This window comes from Solanum verrucosum, unplaced genomic scaffold (assembly GCF_900185275.1).
Source record: "Solanum verrucosum unplaced genomic scaffold, falcon-dt-bn FXZP01000009.1, whole genome shotgun sequence".
NCBI lineage: Eukaryota > Viridiplantae > Streptophyta > Magnoliopsida > Solanales > Solanaceae > Solanum > Solanum verrucosum.
In genome coordinates this window covers 4,484,215-4,500,196 of record NW_026020231.1, presented here as the reverse complement: position 1 = coordinate 4,500,196, position 15,982 = coordinate 4,484,215, and the positions used below count along the sequence as shown (strand labels likewise).

Here is a 15,982-nt window from a genome sequence, read left to right as displayed (position 1 = left end):
GAGAATAGTATTAAGAAATTTCCAAGATGAGAAACTGAAAAAAGTAAAGTGATTGACACAAGAAATTAATATGTTGAGTCAAATTTTATAAATTACACTCGAGAAAAGAAATTTAGTATAGTGTTTTTCTTGTTTTCTGAACTTTGGCAACTACTCCTCTTAACCTTCTTTTCCTTGGTAACTGTTTTTAACTCAATCATTTTAACTGGCTTAGATTCCACACTTTTTTGTGATTCCGGAATTGTACATATAACTTCCAGGCGTTCAACTTCAGTAACTTCTGAGACTAGCTCAGTAACACTATCCATCTCATCTGGCTCAAATTCCTCCACTTTTCGTTTCCTAAAAGGATTATTATCTGGAACTTTCAGCACTTCTTTTCGATGACTCTTTTTCTCTTCTCCCACCATCTTCCGAGTTGATATTGAAGGGCGTATCATATTTTGAAGAGCTACTGCTTCCTCTAAGCACTCACTTTCATCCATAAACGGACACTGCATCTGTTCAGCATCAGAGGCTTGCAATGTCTCCACCACTGAAAATGACAACAAAAAATGTGTTGAATAAATATTGGAGAATCATCATCTCTTTGCCAACACAAGTTCTACCCTTAGTGACATTAGCACGCACAAGAAAAAATATGTGGCATTAATGGTTATATGAATATCAAGCTTGCCTGTTGTTTCTTTTCTGGATTTACTTGAAGAAATAGCAAAAACGCTGCTGTCTTTTGAAGCTTGAGTAAATGCCTCTTGTCGAGAGAAGGGACCACAAATTTTCTTGATGTTTGCAGTAGAGACATGATTTACTGTACTGGGAAAGACATTGAAGGCCTCCATTGTACAAGGATCTATGTTACCTTGAGCAATTGATGTTGCCAATGACGGAAGAATTTCTCTTATGACTGTCAAGGAGAAATTTATTTACCATACCTTTCATTGCAGAAACATCAGATTTAGCAATTTAAAGCACTATTCTATAAAAGGTTAGAGAATGCTGAAGCTTTGGCATAAGAGAAGGCAAGGTCCAAGTAACTAAAGGATACGGTCCTAAGAAGTCAAGTTCTTCATCCAAAAACTGCAACAGCTCTTCTGGGATGGGTTTCAAGTGCTTAATCCGCTTCAAACTAACATCATATCTGATCAAACATAGACGAAAAGTTGATTATTTGTGTCAGCTGACAAATAAAGGCAGAACTACATCAAAAAGATGTCATGTCAATTATTAGACTCACATTCTAGCATGATGGAAAACTGCAACTGCTTCTCTAAATGATCTTGCGTAATCTTCGGGCATTTGATCTCCTTTCTCAAACTTTAACGTGGAAAGAGCCTGTTAAACATTGGAAAATGACTTTTAATTGCGATGCTCAAAGATTATAAATCTTTTCAGGACTTCTTAAGCAAAGAACAATATGGGACAATGCAAATTTCTCCACTAAACATCCAAACCATATAATACAGACATTTGCTGGGGAATGAAGCATCCAATCATAATGATCAAATTGTTGAACAAGATCTAGTAAAATCAATTATGTTGTTCCTCGATGTCTTCTCTAGAAGGATCTTATGATTTCACCTCTTAATTAGAAAGTAATTACATCTTCAATTGGTATCCATATATCTATCAGGTAAAAGATCAGGTATCAGACAGGTGCAAAGCTGATGTAAGCAATGCCAAATAAACCAAGTCAATTCTGATGGCATTTTAGTCTTTCATGTTTCTTATTAATAGTAAAATCCAGGTGAAGAGAATTTTTTCAAATTAGAAATTAATCGTCAGGCATAGGAAATTTTTTGTTCATAGAAATTTATCACCAATTACCGATGCAAGAAGATAAACTTCTCTGTTTTGAACAAATAGAGAATATGCTTACTCGATCTAAGTTGCGATATTTGGAGACCAGATTATAAGCTCTTGTAATTCCTATACCAGGGACTGAAGGAAGAAAATCACAGCCAGCTAAGACACACATGCCTGCAAATGGTGCAAAAAGGTAAATATCGTAAAAAGTTACAAGGAAGAAAGATAGTCAAATGTTTTTAGAAAGCATTTCACTTTCAGCAGCTAGTTTGCTTCCATTGACTACAAGAACAAAGGCAGTTGATCATCATCATTATCAGTCGCAAGAGTACCTTGGAGTGATAGCTGATAGTAGGGTATAGCAACTTCTAAATGTTCTAATTTTGGTTCTCAATGCAAATGAGTTAAAGTTAGAAATTGAGAATAACCTGTAAATAAATCTTTGTTGAAATGTCTGAAGGAAGGAACACGAGTATCACAACTGAAAACATGGTCTAGTACCACTTCTTGACCATTGCCATGGGCATCCATCTTAAAGAAAACCTGTTGACAAGCACATAAAATCAACATGGGTCCACTAGATTCTAAATAAGGGGAATTAAGCTGTTAGGAGAGCAGTAACCTCCATCATGCCATATCAAAGTATTTCAGATTTTCTTACAGCGGGACAGCCATATGCTAGTAAGTCACTATCTTCAGAAATCACTGCCACAATTCCATTCTTTTCTTCTTTGAGGTTAGACAAGTAGGCTAATTGTGCATCAGCTTCATATGGTGCTACTACGAATTCTATATTCTCTGACTTCAGAATCTGCACGAGTAGAAGATCTTTGTAACAGCTGGATTACTTGAAATCTAGAATTAGCAGCTATGGATAATTGAAATCATGCCAAACTACTGAGAAAAAACCAGGAAAGTGTCTGAAATGTCTTCCACAAACAAAGAAAAGGAATAAACGTCTTTTATGACTGAAAGTAGACAAGTTAGTCTACTGTTTAAAACTCTAACTGGCTGAACTCAATAGATGATTTTCAAGTACCTGTATGAGTTGATGCGCCATTGAAGGAGTGACACTCACAGCCCTCTGCATATGAAGCATTAGAATGGATAAAACGAAACATTAGTTTGCCACCTGACTGGATTGTGCATTAACCATCTAAAGGTACACCAATATAGCATAGTTTAACTATTCTCAAAAGCCACAACCTTTTAGGCATTTTCCATAAATTATCAAACCACAGCAACTAGTTAACCATGGGATTAATAAAGAAACTGCATAAAAGTACCTGGAAGAGCTCAACAGCGCCAGCAACATTGCCTTCCTTTAGCTTCAACATTGCCTGATCTCTATTTGTTTTCCTTCTCCTATTGAAATAAAAGATTCACCATCCAAAAGGCTAGTAACAACACAAAATCAGGTATTAATTAACAAGAATTAAATTTTAGATTACACACTTGTGCCTCTCGTCTTCCGTAGCACCCTTGCAGGGTAAGTTCCCACCATCAAAAACAACTACAGGAGTGATCTTATAATGTCGAAGCATATTGATTCGATGCATGAAGTAGTTCAAGTACTGCAATTTCTTATCACCCTCCGAATTAAGGCAAAGCTCCATACTACATGAATATGCTGAAAATTACAGCTTTTATTGATTCTATCCATTTAAAACTAAAATATAGATTACAAAAATCGAATCTTGATTAATAAATGTCAAACAAAATTTAAAAAAAATACCTCCTTTGTGAAGCCAAGAATAAGCATCGATTCCCACCTATTCCCAACAAAATTGGATTTTTATCAAAACCCAGAATGTGATAAATGCGATGAATTTGTACATTGAATTGAAAGTCAATGAAATGGATTTTACCCTTTTGCCGGCGTATTTTTTAATGTGGGCGGTTTCAACATAGGGCTTCATGAACCGGAGGAGATCTTTGATACCCATTTTTTTCCTCTTTAATTCTTCTAGAAGATTCTAGGTATTTTCTCCTACCTTTCTTCCTTTGAGCTTTCTGGGTTTTGGATCTGTAGATGAAAAAATGGCGATTGGAGGAAGTGAGAGAAAATGGCGGGAAGAAGAGCATGTGTTCAATAATCTATACCTAGCTCCAAAATTGTCAGGCTAACGGTACTGTGACGGAAATGAAAGTGAAATCCAATAAGCGCCACGTTAGCAAACTCTAAGTCGATTGTCCACGTGGCAAATAGTTATTCGTTTATTGTTTTCACTTTCACTGAGTAATGTGACTCGGAGCTTTGGTATTTTAACATTTTTACCGCGAAGATAAATTTGAAATTTTGGAGTCCCGGGAAATTTAATCTACCACGCTCCTAGTTGGCGCGTGCATAAATTTTAATTTTGCCTTTTTAAAAAAATCTCCTCCTTCTTTTAACGGAAAAGGGTCATATTTGCCTTTGTACTCTCAGAAAAGGGTTATATTTGCCCTTCGTTATACTTTTTTGATATATTTGCCATTGACATCCAACTTAAGGTACATATTTACCCTTGAACCGTTAAGTTTCATATCTAAAATTTTATCATCCTATGTGGCATCTACATGTAGTCATACTATGTGGCATCGAGATGAGAAATTACGTAAAAGCCCATCATCATCCCTTCCATCACCACCGCCATTGTCGAAATTGAGAGCATAACTATCTGAATCATACTAAAACTGCGTCGTTTTAGCTGAAGATTTCTTAGGGTTACAGTATTTTTCGATCTTCCTTACCAAATTCTTCCATTTGGGTCCAGCTACAAGTTCAGAATACTCTCTCAATTCCTTCTTATTTTTCACTATCCATGAATCTCTGTTTTCTCTTTCTTGGATCAGAGAATTTGCTTCGCCTTCTTTTCGGGTTGATGGGAAACAAGGGAATCTGAAACAGCCGCACCAAATCGAAGAGGGTTCTTCGTGAATATAGGATTCTGTTCCTTCTTGGGCAGTTTCTCTGATGGGTGAATAAGTGTTGTTCATCATTTTACTTGAAAGTTCAGCTGAAAAATCGATCTGGGTGTGTGTGTTTTGGGTATATTAGGTGTTCTTCCTTGTGCTCTGTTTAATATTCTTGAAGATTCAGCTAAAAATTTGATCTTGGTGTGTGTTTTTTGGGGATTTCGAGGTGAGGGGTGGGTATATTTGTTGTTCTTCGTTATGCTCTGTTTGATATTCTTGAAAAATTCAGCAAAAAATTCAAACTCTATGTGTGTGTTTTGGGGAAATTTGAGATTTTGGGATTTGGGGCTCAATTAAGCAAATCTAATTGTTATTTTTTTTTGGCGAAAGTGACAATAAAATAAATATTAGGAGTTGGGATTAATGGGTTAAATGGTTGATTATAATATTGAGTTAGATATAATAATTAAATTTTATAAAAAAAATAATGTAGAGTAAATATAAATATCTGTGTAGGCGCCATGTAGATGCCACATAGGATGATAAAAGTGGAGATATGAGACTTAACTGTTCAAGGATAAATATGTACCTTAAGTTGGATGACAAAGGCAAATATATCAAAAAAGTATAACGAAGGGCAAATATAACCCTTTTTTGAGAGTATAAGGGCAAATATGACCCTTTTCCGTTCTTTTAATAAGCTTTTCATCTGTTACTGGAATTCTTTGTTACAGTTGGGTCACTTTTGGACCCAATTGGAGTATTTTATCTTTTAAATAAAGGGGTGGACTTTGTCCACTATTCAATTAAAAAAAAAATAGCTTTTCATCTGTTTTTTTTATTTTTTCCAAGCTTTTCGTTTTGTCATTTTTGCATGCAATTGTCTCTACTAATGGTGGAAAAAATTATACTAAAAAAATACCTGCACTTTGATGTTTATACTAACCTAATAAATACATGACACATCACATATGTCTTCGCATAACTTTTATCACTAAACAATACACATTTGCACCTTCATTTATAACTTAATCATGATAAATCAGGAGATAATATCTCAGATGGTCACTCAACTATGACCTATTTTCTCAGATGGTCACTCAACTATGGACTTTTTTTACAGAAAGTCACTTAATTTTAGTTTTTAACTCAAGTCACTTAACTATGAACTATTTTCACAGAAAATCACTCAACTTTGTCTTTTTAACTCAAAAATCACTTAACTATAAGATGGTTTTCTCATAAAATCACTCAACTATGAATTTTACTTACAAAGTCACTCAACCTTTTCTTTTACTTTTTCCCCCCAAAATTATTTCCTTATCTCTTGTGCGTTTTTTTTAGGGATAAGGGTCTGAAAAATATCCCAACTTTGGTCGGATTTGCTGTTGCGATATTAAACTTTCATAAGGACCTATTACCTCCATAGACTATTTAATACCGTATTTTTTACCCCCTGAACTATTTAATAGTGTATTTTAAAGGTATATATGTTCCCACGTGGACACATTACTATTTATAATTTTGCATTATTTTTTATGTCCACGTGGGCAAATATATGTTTAAAATACGGTATTAAATAGTCTAGGGAGGTAATAGGTCCTCATGAAAGTTTAGTAACACAACAATAAATCCGATCATAGTTAGGATATTTTTCAAACCCTTATCCCATTTTTTTAATTAACTAATGCATGATTTGATAGGTTTAATTTTAAACTTTTGAATATAACACAAAGACAGTTATAAAATGCACTCAAATTAAACAAGAAGTTGAACTGTTCGACTTAATGTTATTTCTTTATTTATTACAATAATATGTTGTTAACATCATTAATTAGGTGCTAAAAGTATATGTAAATCAAATGATTAGTATTTATTGGTCACTGGTAAAATATAAGATATAATATTCTAAATAATTACTAGTAAAATATTAAAACATAATATTAAAATTAATTATGCTTCATTACAAAAATATTAGGGCGTCATTACGGACCATCATGTTCTGGTCAAAACCTTCAGTTATATTATTGATTAATAATATCCAAAAAATTTCTTACAAATCTAATTCTTAATTTAATTATTTTGTTTAACTAAAAAAAAAATGAAAAACGCATAAGATAATAATTTTGGGAGGAAAAGGTAAAATAAAAGGGGTCACTGTTATATTTTTAATGGGACGGATCAAATAGGTGGACATTAAATGGTTTAAATGGACATTTATTTAATTCTTTTTTTTTTTGGCAACCAATGTAAATATTATTATTAACAAAAAAGCCACTTACAAGCTAAAAACACCATTCCTCCTTACCCCTGCTAAGGAGTGAGTGCGTACAAGGTCTCAAACTAAAACAAAACTAATTCTAGGTACATAAATTCTGCCAAAAACTTCTACTTCTAATAGCTCTTTTTGAATCTTTATACATTTCTATCCTTCCCACTATTTCACGAGTGATTTCCTTTACCATGTCAGAATATTGTAAGCTGACTCCTTTAAACTGTTTCCAGTTTCTTGCTTTCCAAATATGGTATACCATAGCCCCCCACAGTGCTGCCACCACTTCCTTTTTGAATTTCTTCCAATGTTTCTTCTTTATCAGTTCCAATATGTTGTTCAACTCTCTTGCAGGCAGGTTGATTTTTGACCAACTTAGCAATGCATCTCTCACCTTTGTAGCATATTCACAGTCTACAAACAAGTGTTTATTAGTTTCCATCACTGTATCTTGGCATAAGCAACATTTACTATCATCCACTTGTATCTTCATGTTCAATAACCTTTCTTTCGTTAGCAGTCTTTTTTGTGTTGCTAACCACATAGTAAACCTATGTTTTGGTAGTGATACAGAGTTCCAGATTAACTCTGCATTTTCCATTTTTTCTCTTTGGCCCAGTAGTGCATGATACCCCCTGGTTATTGAGTATTCTCCACTAGTTGTGATTGAATTTTCCATTTGTATACCAATGCTGCATTTGGTCCTTTAGTGATTTATTTAATTCTTAATATTTTGGTTTTGATAAAAAAAATTATGTGAATAAATTTTAATTGAAAAAATCAATTAAATAACTGTCTTTAATTTGAGTGACTTTGTAAGTAAAATATTCATAGTTGGGTGACTTTTGAGTTAAAAATCAAAATTGAGCGACTTTCTGAGAAAATAGACCATAATTGAGTGACTTTCTGAGAAAAGAATCCAAAGTTGAGTGACTTTTGAGTTAAAAACCAAAGTTACGTGATTTTTTGAAATTTTTTTTTTATAGTTGAGTGACCATCTATGATATTATCTCTCATAAATCAGTATGACTTGCTTGATATAAATACCTAGTGCAGATAAAATTTAACACAAGTTAAGCTTCCTTATACAAACTAATCTTGGAGTTTAACTTAATGAGGAAACAGATAGTCTTGAAAAAACTTGCCTATATCTATAAATGACATCACATACTCTAATACAACAGGTACGCTACAAAACTACGTATCATCAAAGCCAACTCTCATACGAGCTCCTGGTGGTTTATTCATCTGACTGTAAACTAGGGTCATTTATATTTGCCTTGCAAACTTACATTTGTTTTAACATAATCATCCCATACAAAGTTGATCACATTGAACCAAAATAGTACTACTATTAGGTTGCTGGTCTCAGATAAAGAGGTAAGTAGTGTTTAGGATCTGGATCTGAACTCCACACTGAGAATGCACTTGTGCATCTCATATATTTCTCTGTCATTTCAGGGAAGTTTCGATCAATGACATCTTTTAACGTCTCTGTCTTGTTTACCCATTCGAAGCCTTTCTCTGTGTAGGTTCGCGAATTGAAATCTGTTGTGAAGAATCGATCAGCTTCTAACCTCCTGGAGAAAAACAAATGTAGTCACACAAATTAGCATGAAGATCAATTCTTGTTTTGCGTAGAGTTTAAGTTTTGTACACCGTTATATATTGACATACCTTGAAGCAATGAGCAGAAATATAAAAAAGGCAGTCTCACTAATGGCAAAGCCTTTAATTTTCTTCTCCGCGTGCAAACCAACTTGGAGATCTAGCTTCTCAATATCATCGCCATATACTTCTTGTAGAGCCTCAATTACTTCTTCGTCATCAGTTAAATCCTCCCACTTGCTAATCGGTACCATCAGCAAATTCCTTCTGAACTCATTGTACCGCGGAATTCCCCTCTCTCTGTCTCTATAAACTGTTCACTTAGAAATTTAGCATGTAATTCCTATATATATAAGATGAAAACAATATGCAAAAGAAGTCCACTGGGATAAAACATACTGTCCAAGGCGGCCATGTCAATTAAATCAAGTCTATCATCTCCATCGATATCATGAGGAACAAGGTTCCTCATCCATGATGGAAAATTCCACAACGTAGCAGCTCCACATGACTGGTGGCCCATTGATACCAGCATCTGCTCCATACCGATTTTCGACAAGTTCTTTTCTCCTTCTTTCCCGATCATTTCCCTCATAGGAATCCTGATTATCAAACTACACAGTTAGAAATACATATATCCTACAAGTTATGTCATATAGGGAGGCATAATTTGCTTATAAATAGAAAATGTGTAATTGGATAACATACTCATCTTGAATAGGCAAAGATTTGTCTTCTGATGTAGTCGACTTCAAGTCCCTCAGAGCAATCGTGTCAGGTAAAAGTGAATGCATTCTGTAGACACTAACGAACTCTTCAGTCAATGAGTAGGGAGTTCCGTGGTCTCTAGGCTTTTTAAGACCAACTAAGCCACTCAGTACTGGTCCAAATTTGGGTCCTAACAAATCCTTGACTTTCTTCCCCAACAAGCCATACCTGAATCACACTAGACTCTTTTAGTTAACATTAATAGTTAAATTCGTAATGCAAAAGCATGACGCATGACGACTAACTGAAAATTGGGAGGTATTTGTTAATTCAATCACAGTTATTTGCTCAACGCCCGTGTCAAATCATCCATAAATGCATTACTTTTAGGTGATCCGGCACAGGTGCAATGACATTTTTCAAGGATCTGGCAACATAGATCTTTTTTCAAGTACTCTTACCAGTTGATCCTCATTCCCGCCATTAGAGTATCAGTCTTAACAAGTTCAAGCGTCCAATCGATAGTATGGATTTTTGCAATGACCGCTGAAGTTATCAATCTTGCATGTCGGTACACCTTTTCATCATCAAATTCAGGGTAATGTTCCTGAGAGGTACAAAACAGGATTTTAAGCGAAGTCAGATTGAGGTGTAAAATAATCAAATGTCATAATACATGCTCATTTGCTTCTTTCGCGATGTCCCAACTATACTACGTAAACTTCATATGACCATAGAAAAGAGAAACTTGGGTACTTCATTAACCTACTTTAAGCATATCACATATGGCATTATGTTCCTTCACAAACAAGGCCTGCAAGAGAGAGTAGCCTGCCCAATAATTTCGGACATCTCCGGATATTGGAATGCCTTTATCATCATGTTCCAGAAGTCCATCACCTGAGACCCTGAGCTTTCCATCTTTAAATCTTCTCACCCTTATCATGCCCTCTTCGTTGTTGCCATATATTACACTCCCATCCCTAATAAAACAGCAAGAGCATATATATTTCATCAGATAAAATAAATCTTCACCATTCGAATAATATTTTCGCCTCCCCTTCTCCCCTCCATCTCTGTCGTGGATATTACCTTGACTCTTTTAGCATGCTACAAAGCAGTAGTTTGGTAGAGTGAGAGTCAAGGTAATAACCAAACACTCTTTCTTTACCTAATAAATATTTTTAGTTAAACAGCTAATTATTTTCAACTATCCTCCTATATTATTAGTTTTCCCCATCACCATAAAAGTATTTAGTTTTTTTGCTGTCTTTGGAGTCAATAGAAGTACAAACAAAATCACAACTGTTTAGAGTTTTTGAGTCTACTACTCACCACCACGGGGTCCTTGAATTCAAATGCCCAAACTTCATATCAGGTGAACCTGTGGGAAGTTTTTTGGTTTTAAGGAACTTAAATGACTTCAGCGGACACCCTGCTGCAACGTCTTGAGGAGCTCTAAGCTCCACCTGTTGAAAAATTTGCGTTAGAGAAACATAAAACACACCTTTAAGTGCATATAGGTCACTTTTGACCTTTAAATCCCCTCCAGTTCTTAAAACACATATTTACTAGGTACCTGTTCAGTGTCCTCCATATGGTCATTCCAATCATGGATCATAAATTGTACCCACGCGCACGCTATCATGTTGAATTGGCCCCCGCAATCTGTGTACTTTCTTCTTTCCAAGAGCTTCGTGGCCACGGTTACAGGGTGAGGTTCTAGCAGCTGCATAATCAAATGATATTGTCACAAGTGATCATTGAGAGATCTCAAGCTACATATTTCAGACAGCGATATGATTAAGACACATTTATTGGACCATGCAAGTTAGCTATTTAAAAAGATCAGCATCACGTGTTTAAATAGGTTCAACAGACTAATTTGCACCCCCTAACCTACTGAACAGAAAACTGAAATATCTGGTAAAGTTGAAACTATCAAATTTACATGATTTAATTAGTATAGCATAATTGATTGCATTTTGGCTTACCGCATAACTTGAAGTGGATGGTAGCATGTTGCGGCCAAAGAAGGTTCCTTGACTGCCCACTAAATGATCCACAGGATGATTGCACGTACCATCAGCAGTCCGATAGGTAAACTCTTCTGTGTCATATTTCTTGCCATTAACTTTCCCTACATGTAAAAGGTTGTATCGCTGGTGCAAGTGTCTTCTTATTCCTAGGTAAGCCGCCCCTAGTAACACCGGCAATCTGTGCCATAAATCAAACTTGTCCACAAGATGTACAACCTGCCATATCAAAAACATGAGCACTAGTAAAAGAAACATTCTAGATTGTAACGCATAATATCACACAGGTGAACGGTTAAAAGAATGGAACGGAGGACACTAACATAGAACAAAATTGTGTCAAACAAAGACATCTTTGCAACCACATGACGGAGTTGAGGATGAACAAAGTCTGGAAGAGAAATTGAGAATGCCATGAGAGTTTCTCAGCAGTTGACCTGTCAAGTAAAGTCAAAAGGATTCAAGAGATGTGTTATCAGTTATGAAGATTGAGAGGGAAGATATGCAGCATTTATAAGCGTTGAACCTGTGCATATTTGTCCTGTTTCATGTCATTCAATTGCTCTTATCAGTTGGCCCAATCAAGATTGAAGCATTCAACTGTCTCCCATAAATCATTATTTTATATGAGTTAACAGTCAAAAACACACCTAAATTATCCCAATTTTTTGTGTTTCATACCTTAACTATTGAGTGAAACTCACACTCCCAATAGTTCAGGTATCGAACTCAATAAAGTAGAATAGTTTAGATGTGTTTTTTACCCTTTAACTCATTTTATATTATATATGGCGCAAATCAAAGAGAAGTGTCTAGTAAATTGTGTATAGTGGATCTTTTAATGAGCTTGACAACTACTACTCCAGTTAGGTTTCATTTCACCAGATAATGTTTAGTTCATTAATTAATGAGGATTCGCAGTAAACATCCAAATGTACCTTTCATTTGAATGATAGTCATAGACTAAACCAGAACATTAACATCTGAAACGTTCTTTTCGTTTCATATTCAGAGTAGTTGAGTACCCATAAAAGAATGATCTTAAAGAAAAATACCAACATCTAGTCAAAACATCACTCTTATATATATTTATGTCCTTCTTCCATTTCCTGAAAGCCCTCCAATGTGGACCTCGTATACAATTTATCTGATCAACCGAACTCGAACTAAGTAACTTTGGCTCACACTCTATATATATGTTAAAGCCTAAAGGGTCCTCTAAGTAACATCAATACATAATGTTCAAATTTTGAATTCACAGATCGCCTCCCCCACTCCCCTTCCTAAACAGAACAGCAACAAAATTTCTCCAACAAATCAAACTCCTTTCGAATTAAGAAGAACATACTATGAGTGATGGAACTAAAACAATAACATACCCACTGAAATCCCACAGGTGAGGTCTAGGGAGGGTAGAAATCACATAAACCTTAGCACTACCTCATGGAGATGGAGGTTGTTTCGAAGGACCCTCGGCTCAAGTGCAAAAAAGACAGGGAAGAGAATATAGCAAGTAATAAGGTAACACTGCAAAGTCTTTCGAAAAAGAGCCGAAAACAACAATAAAATAATGTGATAACCAAACATATCAAACAACATACTAGGATAGATTATTGAAAACAATAATAAACAATGATTTTTTTAAATAAAAAATGAACTACAATAATACAACTAAGAACATGGCAAACACCAACCACCCTAAGCAAGATAACACTACACAATCTATTAACCTTTTATCCTAATATGTGCCTACACATCCTCCTATTTAAGGTCATGTCCGGCAGTCCGGCATAACCTGAAGTTATATCATATTTCATCCTTTTACCTCTCTCCAATACTTTTTCGGCTTATCTATGTCTCTCTTCGTACCCTCTATACCCAACTTCACATATCTAAATCATCTCAGTCTCACTTCCCTCCTTGCTCTAGTCAACCATAGAGGCTATTCTCATGCAACTAGTCAGCAATAAATGCACTCAACCAAATAGGATGAACTATGAGGTTTCCAGTTGACAAAACGCTACGAGTTTCATCGTATACGTCCAAACTTTGGTGGTTTGAATTAAGTTGTACATGTGCTAGTGGAAACTACAGAGCAGACATTTGTACTGCTAATTAAGTTGACCCGAACACCGCAAGGAAAAAAAAGTAGTAATTTGCATAACAATTACCTCCACAAGAAGTAGTTGAAAAATAAGTAAAGGCAGCATCAGCTTTGGTGCGTCCGCCCACATGCCAATAACTAAAGCCTGCATCAGCTTCCTACGTATGCCCACAAGCCAACAAATTATGAAATCAATTATCTTTATTCTTTACTCATCAACATCAAGCTACAAAATTCAAGTAACACAAAGTGTAATTTCTACAACAGGGCAAGGGTTTTTCTCGTCTTACCTAGCAAAAGTGATGGAAGAAAGTTGTCAGGATTGTTTATTGGTAGTACTGAATAAGTGGGAAGCTAAGTCCATCTATCTACTTTACTTTTGGAGTGAGAGTCAAAAAAAGTACTGAAAACATGATAAACTTGGCGAGGATTTAGGGATACGTTTCACTCATATTCTAAGATCAAGATAATCTAGTATACGGATATTTTTAAGGCTATGAATAATTTAAATATGAGACTAATAAGTCACATCAAACTTAAAAGTGACGCGGTCACATCGAGTCCACATTCCACAATTGTATTCCAAATTAACCAAGCCCATGACAATAATTTCGTGGGTCTCTTTTTCACTAGAAAATGCATATTCTTTCCGTCTCAAATTATAGGTTACTTTCTCAATTTTAAATTTTGATTAATATTTTAAGATATATTTTTTCATCGTATGAATATCAAAATAATTACAATTTGTAATATTTTTATATATAGTTTTCAAATATAAAAAAATAAAGTAGTATAACTTGTTTCTTAAAAAGGTAATTTTTTGATCAAACAAACATGACATTTGTTAAAAGCATCCTCCATACCAAATACACCATTAATGATTTGGATGTTAGAAGTTAGAACGATCTAGATGGAGTGTTGAAAAGGAAAATGAGTTCATCATTTTTGACCAAAGGATATATGTATGTTCGTAAAATTAATGTCTAACGATAACTAAACAAGTAACTATGGTTGCGCGATAATGACTTTTTTATTCACTCGTACATTTTGACTTATCCGCTATTTCAAAAATAAATTTTCACTTTTCATAAATTATTTTTCAAAACATAATATTAAACATCATATAATATGAATAATGTGGTAAAATAGTTATATCAATTATAACGTGTCAAATTCAAATAAGACAAATAAACGTGAAGAAAGGGAGTATTAAATAAATACTTATTTCTTTTGTTTATTTTTACCGTCAATTATTAGAAAAAATTTATTTTTTATACATATTAATTATTTATTCTCTAAATTATTTATTAGGATCAAATTAAACATCAATTAATAAGAATATTGTCATGAAATACTCGCACCAAATTTCAATAACTGTTTCATACTAACTAACGTGCTTCTTTTAGCCAAGTTCCTTTTTAAAAATATATTCAAGAAATTTCTTATTGCAGATTAATAAGTAAGATGCAATGGAGATTTATAAAAAAAATAATCATGGAATAAAGAAACAATAATATTCATCACATATATGTCGTTTTTGCAGATCCCACAACTTTGTCCAGAAATGGTTGAATGAAAAGACTAAAACCAAACTTTGTTAGCTTTGTTTAAAATTTTGGCATGTGTTGTACAAATTAAGCTTAATGGGGCTATGCTCTGACCGATTAAACTACAAATATTTTTGGCATATAATTGTGTTGTCTATAAAAGATTTTCTTTTATATATATATATATATATATATATTGCCAAAGATATTTGCAAATCCAGCATGAATACCCCACCATTACATACACACCACAAACTGGCAGCAATCAGGAAGTAGTACAAGACAGTGAGTGGTCTTTTAATTATTGTTGCTATTATTTTTATATATAACAATAACAATATATTTAATATAATCTCATCATAAAATCTGTGAAAAGTAAAATGTATGCATGATATATGTTTATTTTTGTATAGAATAAAGATATAATTTCTAATAGACTCTCGATTTTTAAAAGTGTAATCAACAATAATTATTATAAGTAAATAAAAGATGGAGAAATCACATATTTAGAATTTAGATAAACTTATTATTTTCACCTGGCTCTTCTAAAAAAGTTGTTTGTGAACACAGAGGACTATATCGTTGTCATGGTGACTCATTAGCTTAGTAAAGATAAAAATTACTCAAAGCTACTTTTGGTGCCTTATCGTTTGGTAAAGTTGTTTAGATGAAGATGTGTTTGGTCCACAATGCTATCGCAAAATTTGTTTGTTGTATTACTTTTTTCACAACGTATAAGACAGGATAAGGAAGATATTTTAGTGTGTCTTCCCTTTTACTGTTTATTTTTCTTAAGACTTATTTAGACATGTCATATGAAATCATTTTGATAAAAAATTAAAGTTTTGTAATTTGGATCTCTTAAGTAGCGCTTTTTTCTTTGGGAAACTTACATAAATATACTATGTTAAAATTTTTTTTATCATCTATAGGGAGGTATTACTCAATTTAATACTTACAGTTACATAATACAGTTTTAATACATAACAATTTATTATTCACATAT

At 34.0% G+C, this 15,982-nt stretch overlaps 2 protein-coding genes across 2 annotated transcripts; both read right to left on the bottom strand.

Annotated features, from left to right (window-relative positions):
- Nucleotides 1-43: 43 nt before the first annotated feature.
- Nucleotides 44-3,864, bottom strand: LOC125832072 (exonuclease 1). Its single transcript, XM_049511208.1, has 12 exons — nt 3,672-3,864; nt 3,539-3,575; nt 3,259-3,433; nt 3,090-3,168; nt 2,843-2,887; nt 2,465-2,614; nt 2,232-2,346; nt 1,877-1,977; nt 1,235-1,332; nt 1,046-1,138; nt 677-897; nt 44-535 (listed from the first exon to the last, which is right to left on the bottom strand). Exons 1-12 carry the CDS (start codon nt 3,747-3,749, stop codon nt 93-95), a joined length of 1,635 nt encoding a protein of 544 aa, XP_049367165.1. The 5' UTR covers nt 3,750-3,864; the 3' UTR covers nt 44-92.
- Nucleotides 3,865-8,052: 4,188 nt separating this feature from the next.
- On the bottom strand, nt 8,053-13,766 carry LOC125832162 (alpha-dioxygenase 2). The gene is made up of 11 exons (XM_049511311.1): nt 13,497-13,766; nt 11,649-11,762; nt 11,284-11,544; nt 10,869-11,018; nt 10,625-10,758; nt 10,059-10,272; nt 9,751-9,896; nt 9,290-9,517; nt 8,981-9,183; nt 8,651-8,894; nt 8,053-8,553 (listed from the first exon to the last, which is right to left on the bottom strand). Exons 2-11 carry the CDS (start codon nt 11,739-11,741, stop codon nt 8,328-8,330), a joined length of 1,899 nt encoding a protein of 632 aa, XP_049367268.1. The 5' UTR covers nt 11,742-11,762; nt 13,497-13,766; the 3' UTR covers nt 8,053-8,327.
- Between the last annotated feature and the right edge of the window lie 2,216 nt (nt 13,767-15,982).

Excerpts from the sequence above, each read along its gene's own strand:
- LOC125832162 (XM_049511311.1), bottom strand. The coding sequence starts at position 11,741 with ATGGCATTCTCAATTTCTCTTCCAGACTTTGTTCATCCTCAACTCCGT. Across the intron at positions 8,895-8,980 it reads TGACATGGCCGCCTTGGACA|TTTATAGAGACAGAGAGAGG; the intron begins GTATGTTTTATC and ends CTAAGTGAACAG. Across the intron at positions 8,554-8,650 it reads TTTCTGCTCATTGCTTCAAG|GAGGTTAGAAGCTGATCGAT; the intron begins GTATGTCAATAT and ends GTTTTTCTCCAG.
- LOC125832072 (XM_049511208.1), bottom strand. The coding sequence starts at position 3,749 with ATGGGTATCAAAGATCTCCTCCGGTTCATGAAGCCCTATGTTGAAACC. Across the intron at positions 3,576-3,671 it reads AAAAATACGCCGGCAAAAGG|GTGGGAATCGATGCTTATTC; the intron begins GTAAAATCCATT and ends TGTTGGGAATAG. Across the intron at positions 898-1,045 it reads GAACTTGACTTCTTAGGACC|AGAAATTCTTCCGTCATTGG; the intron begins GTATCCTTTAGT and ends GACAGTCATAAG.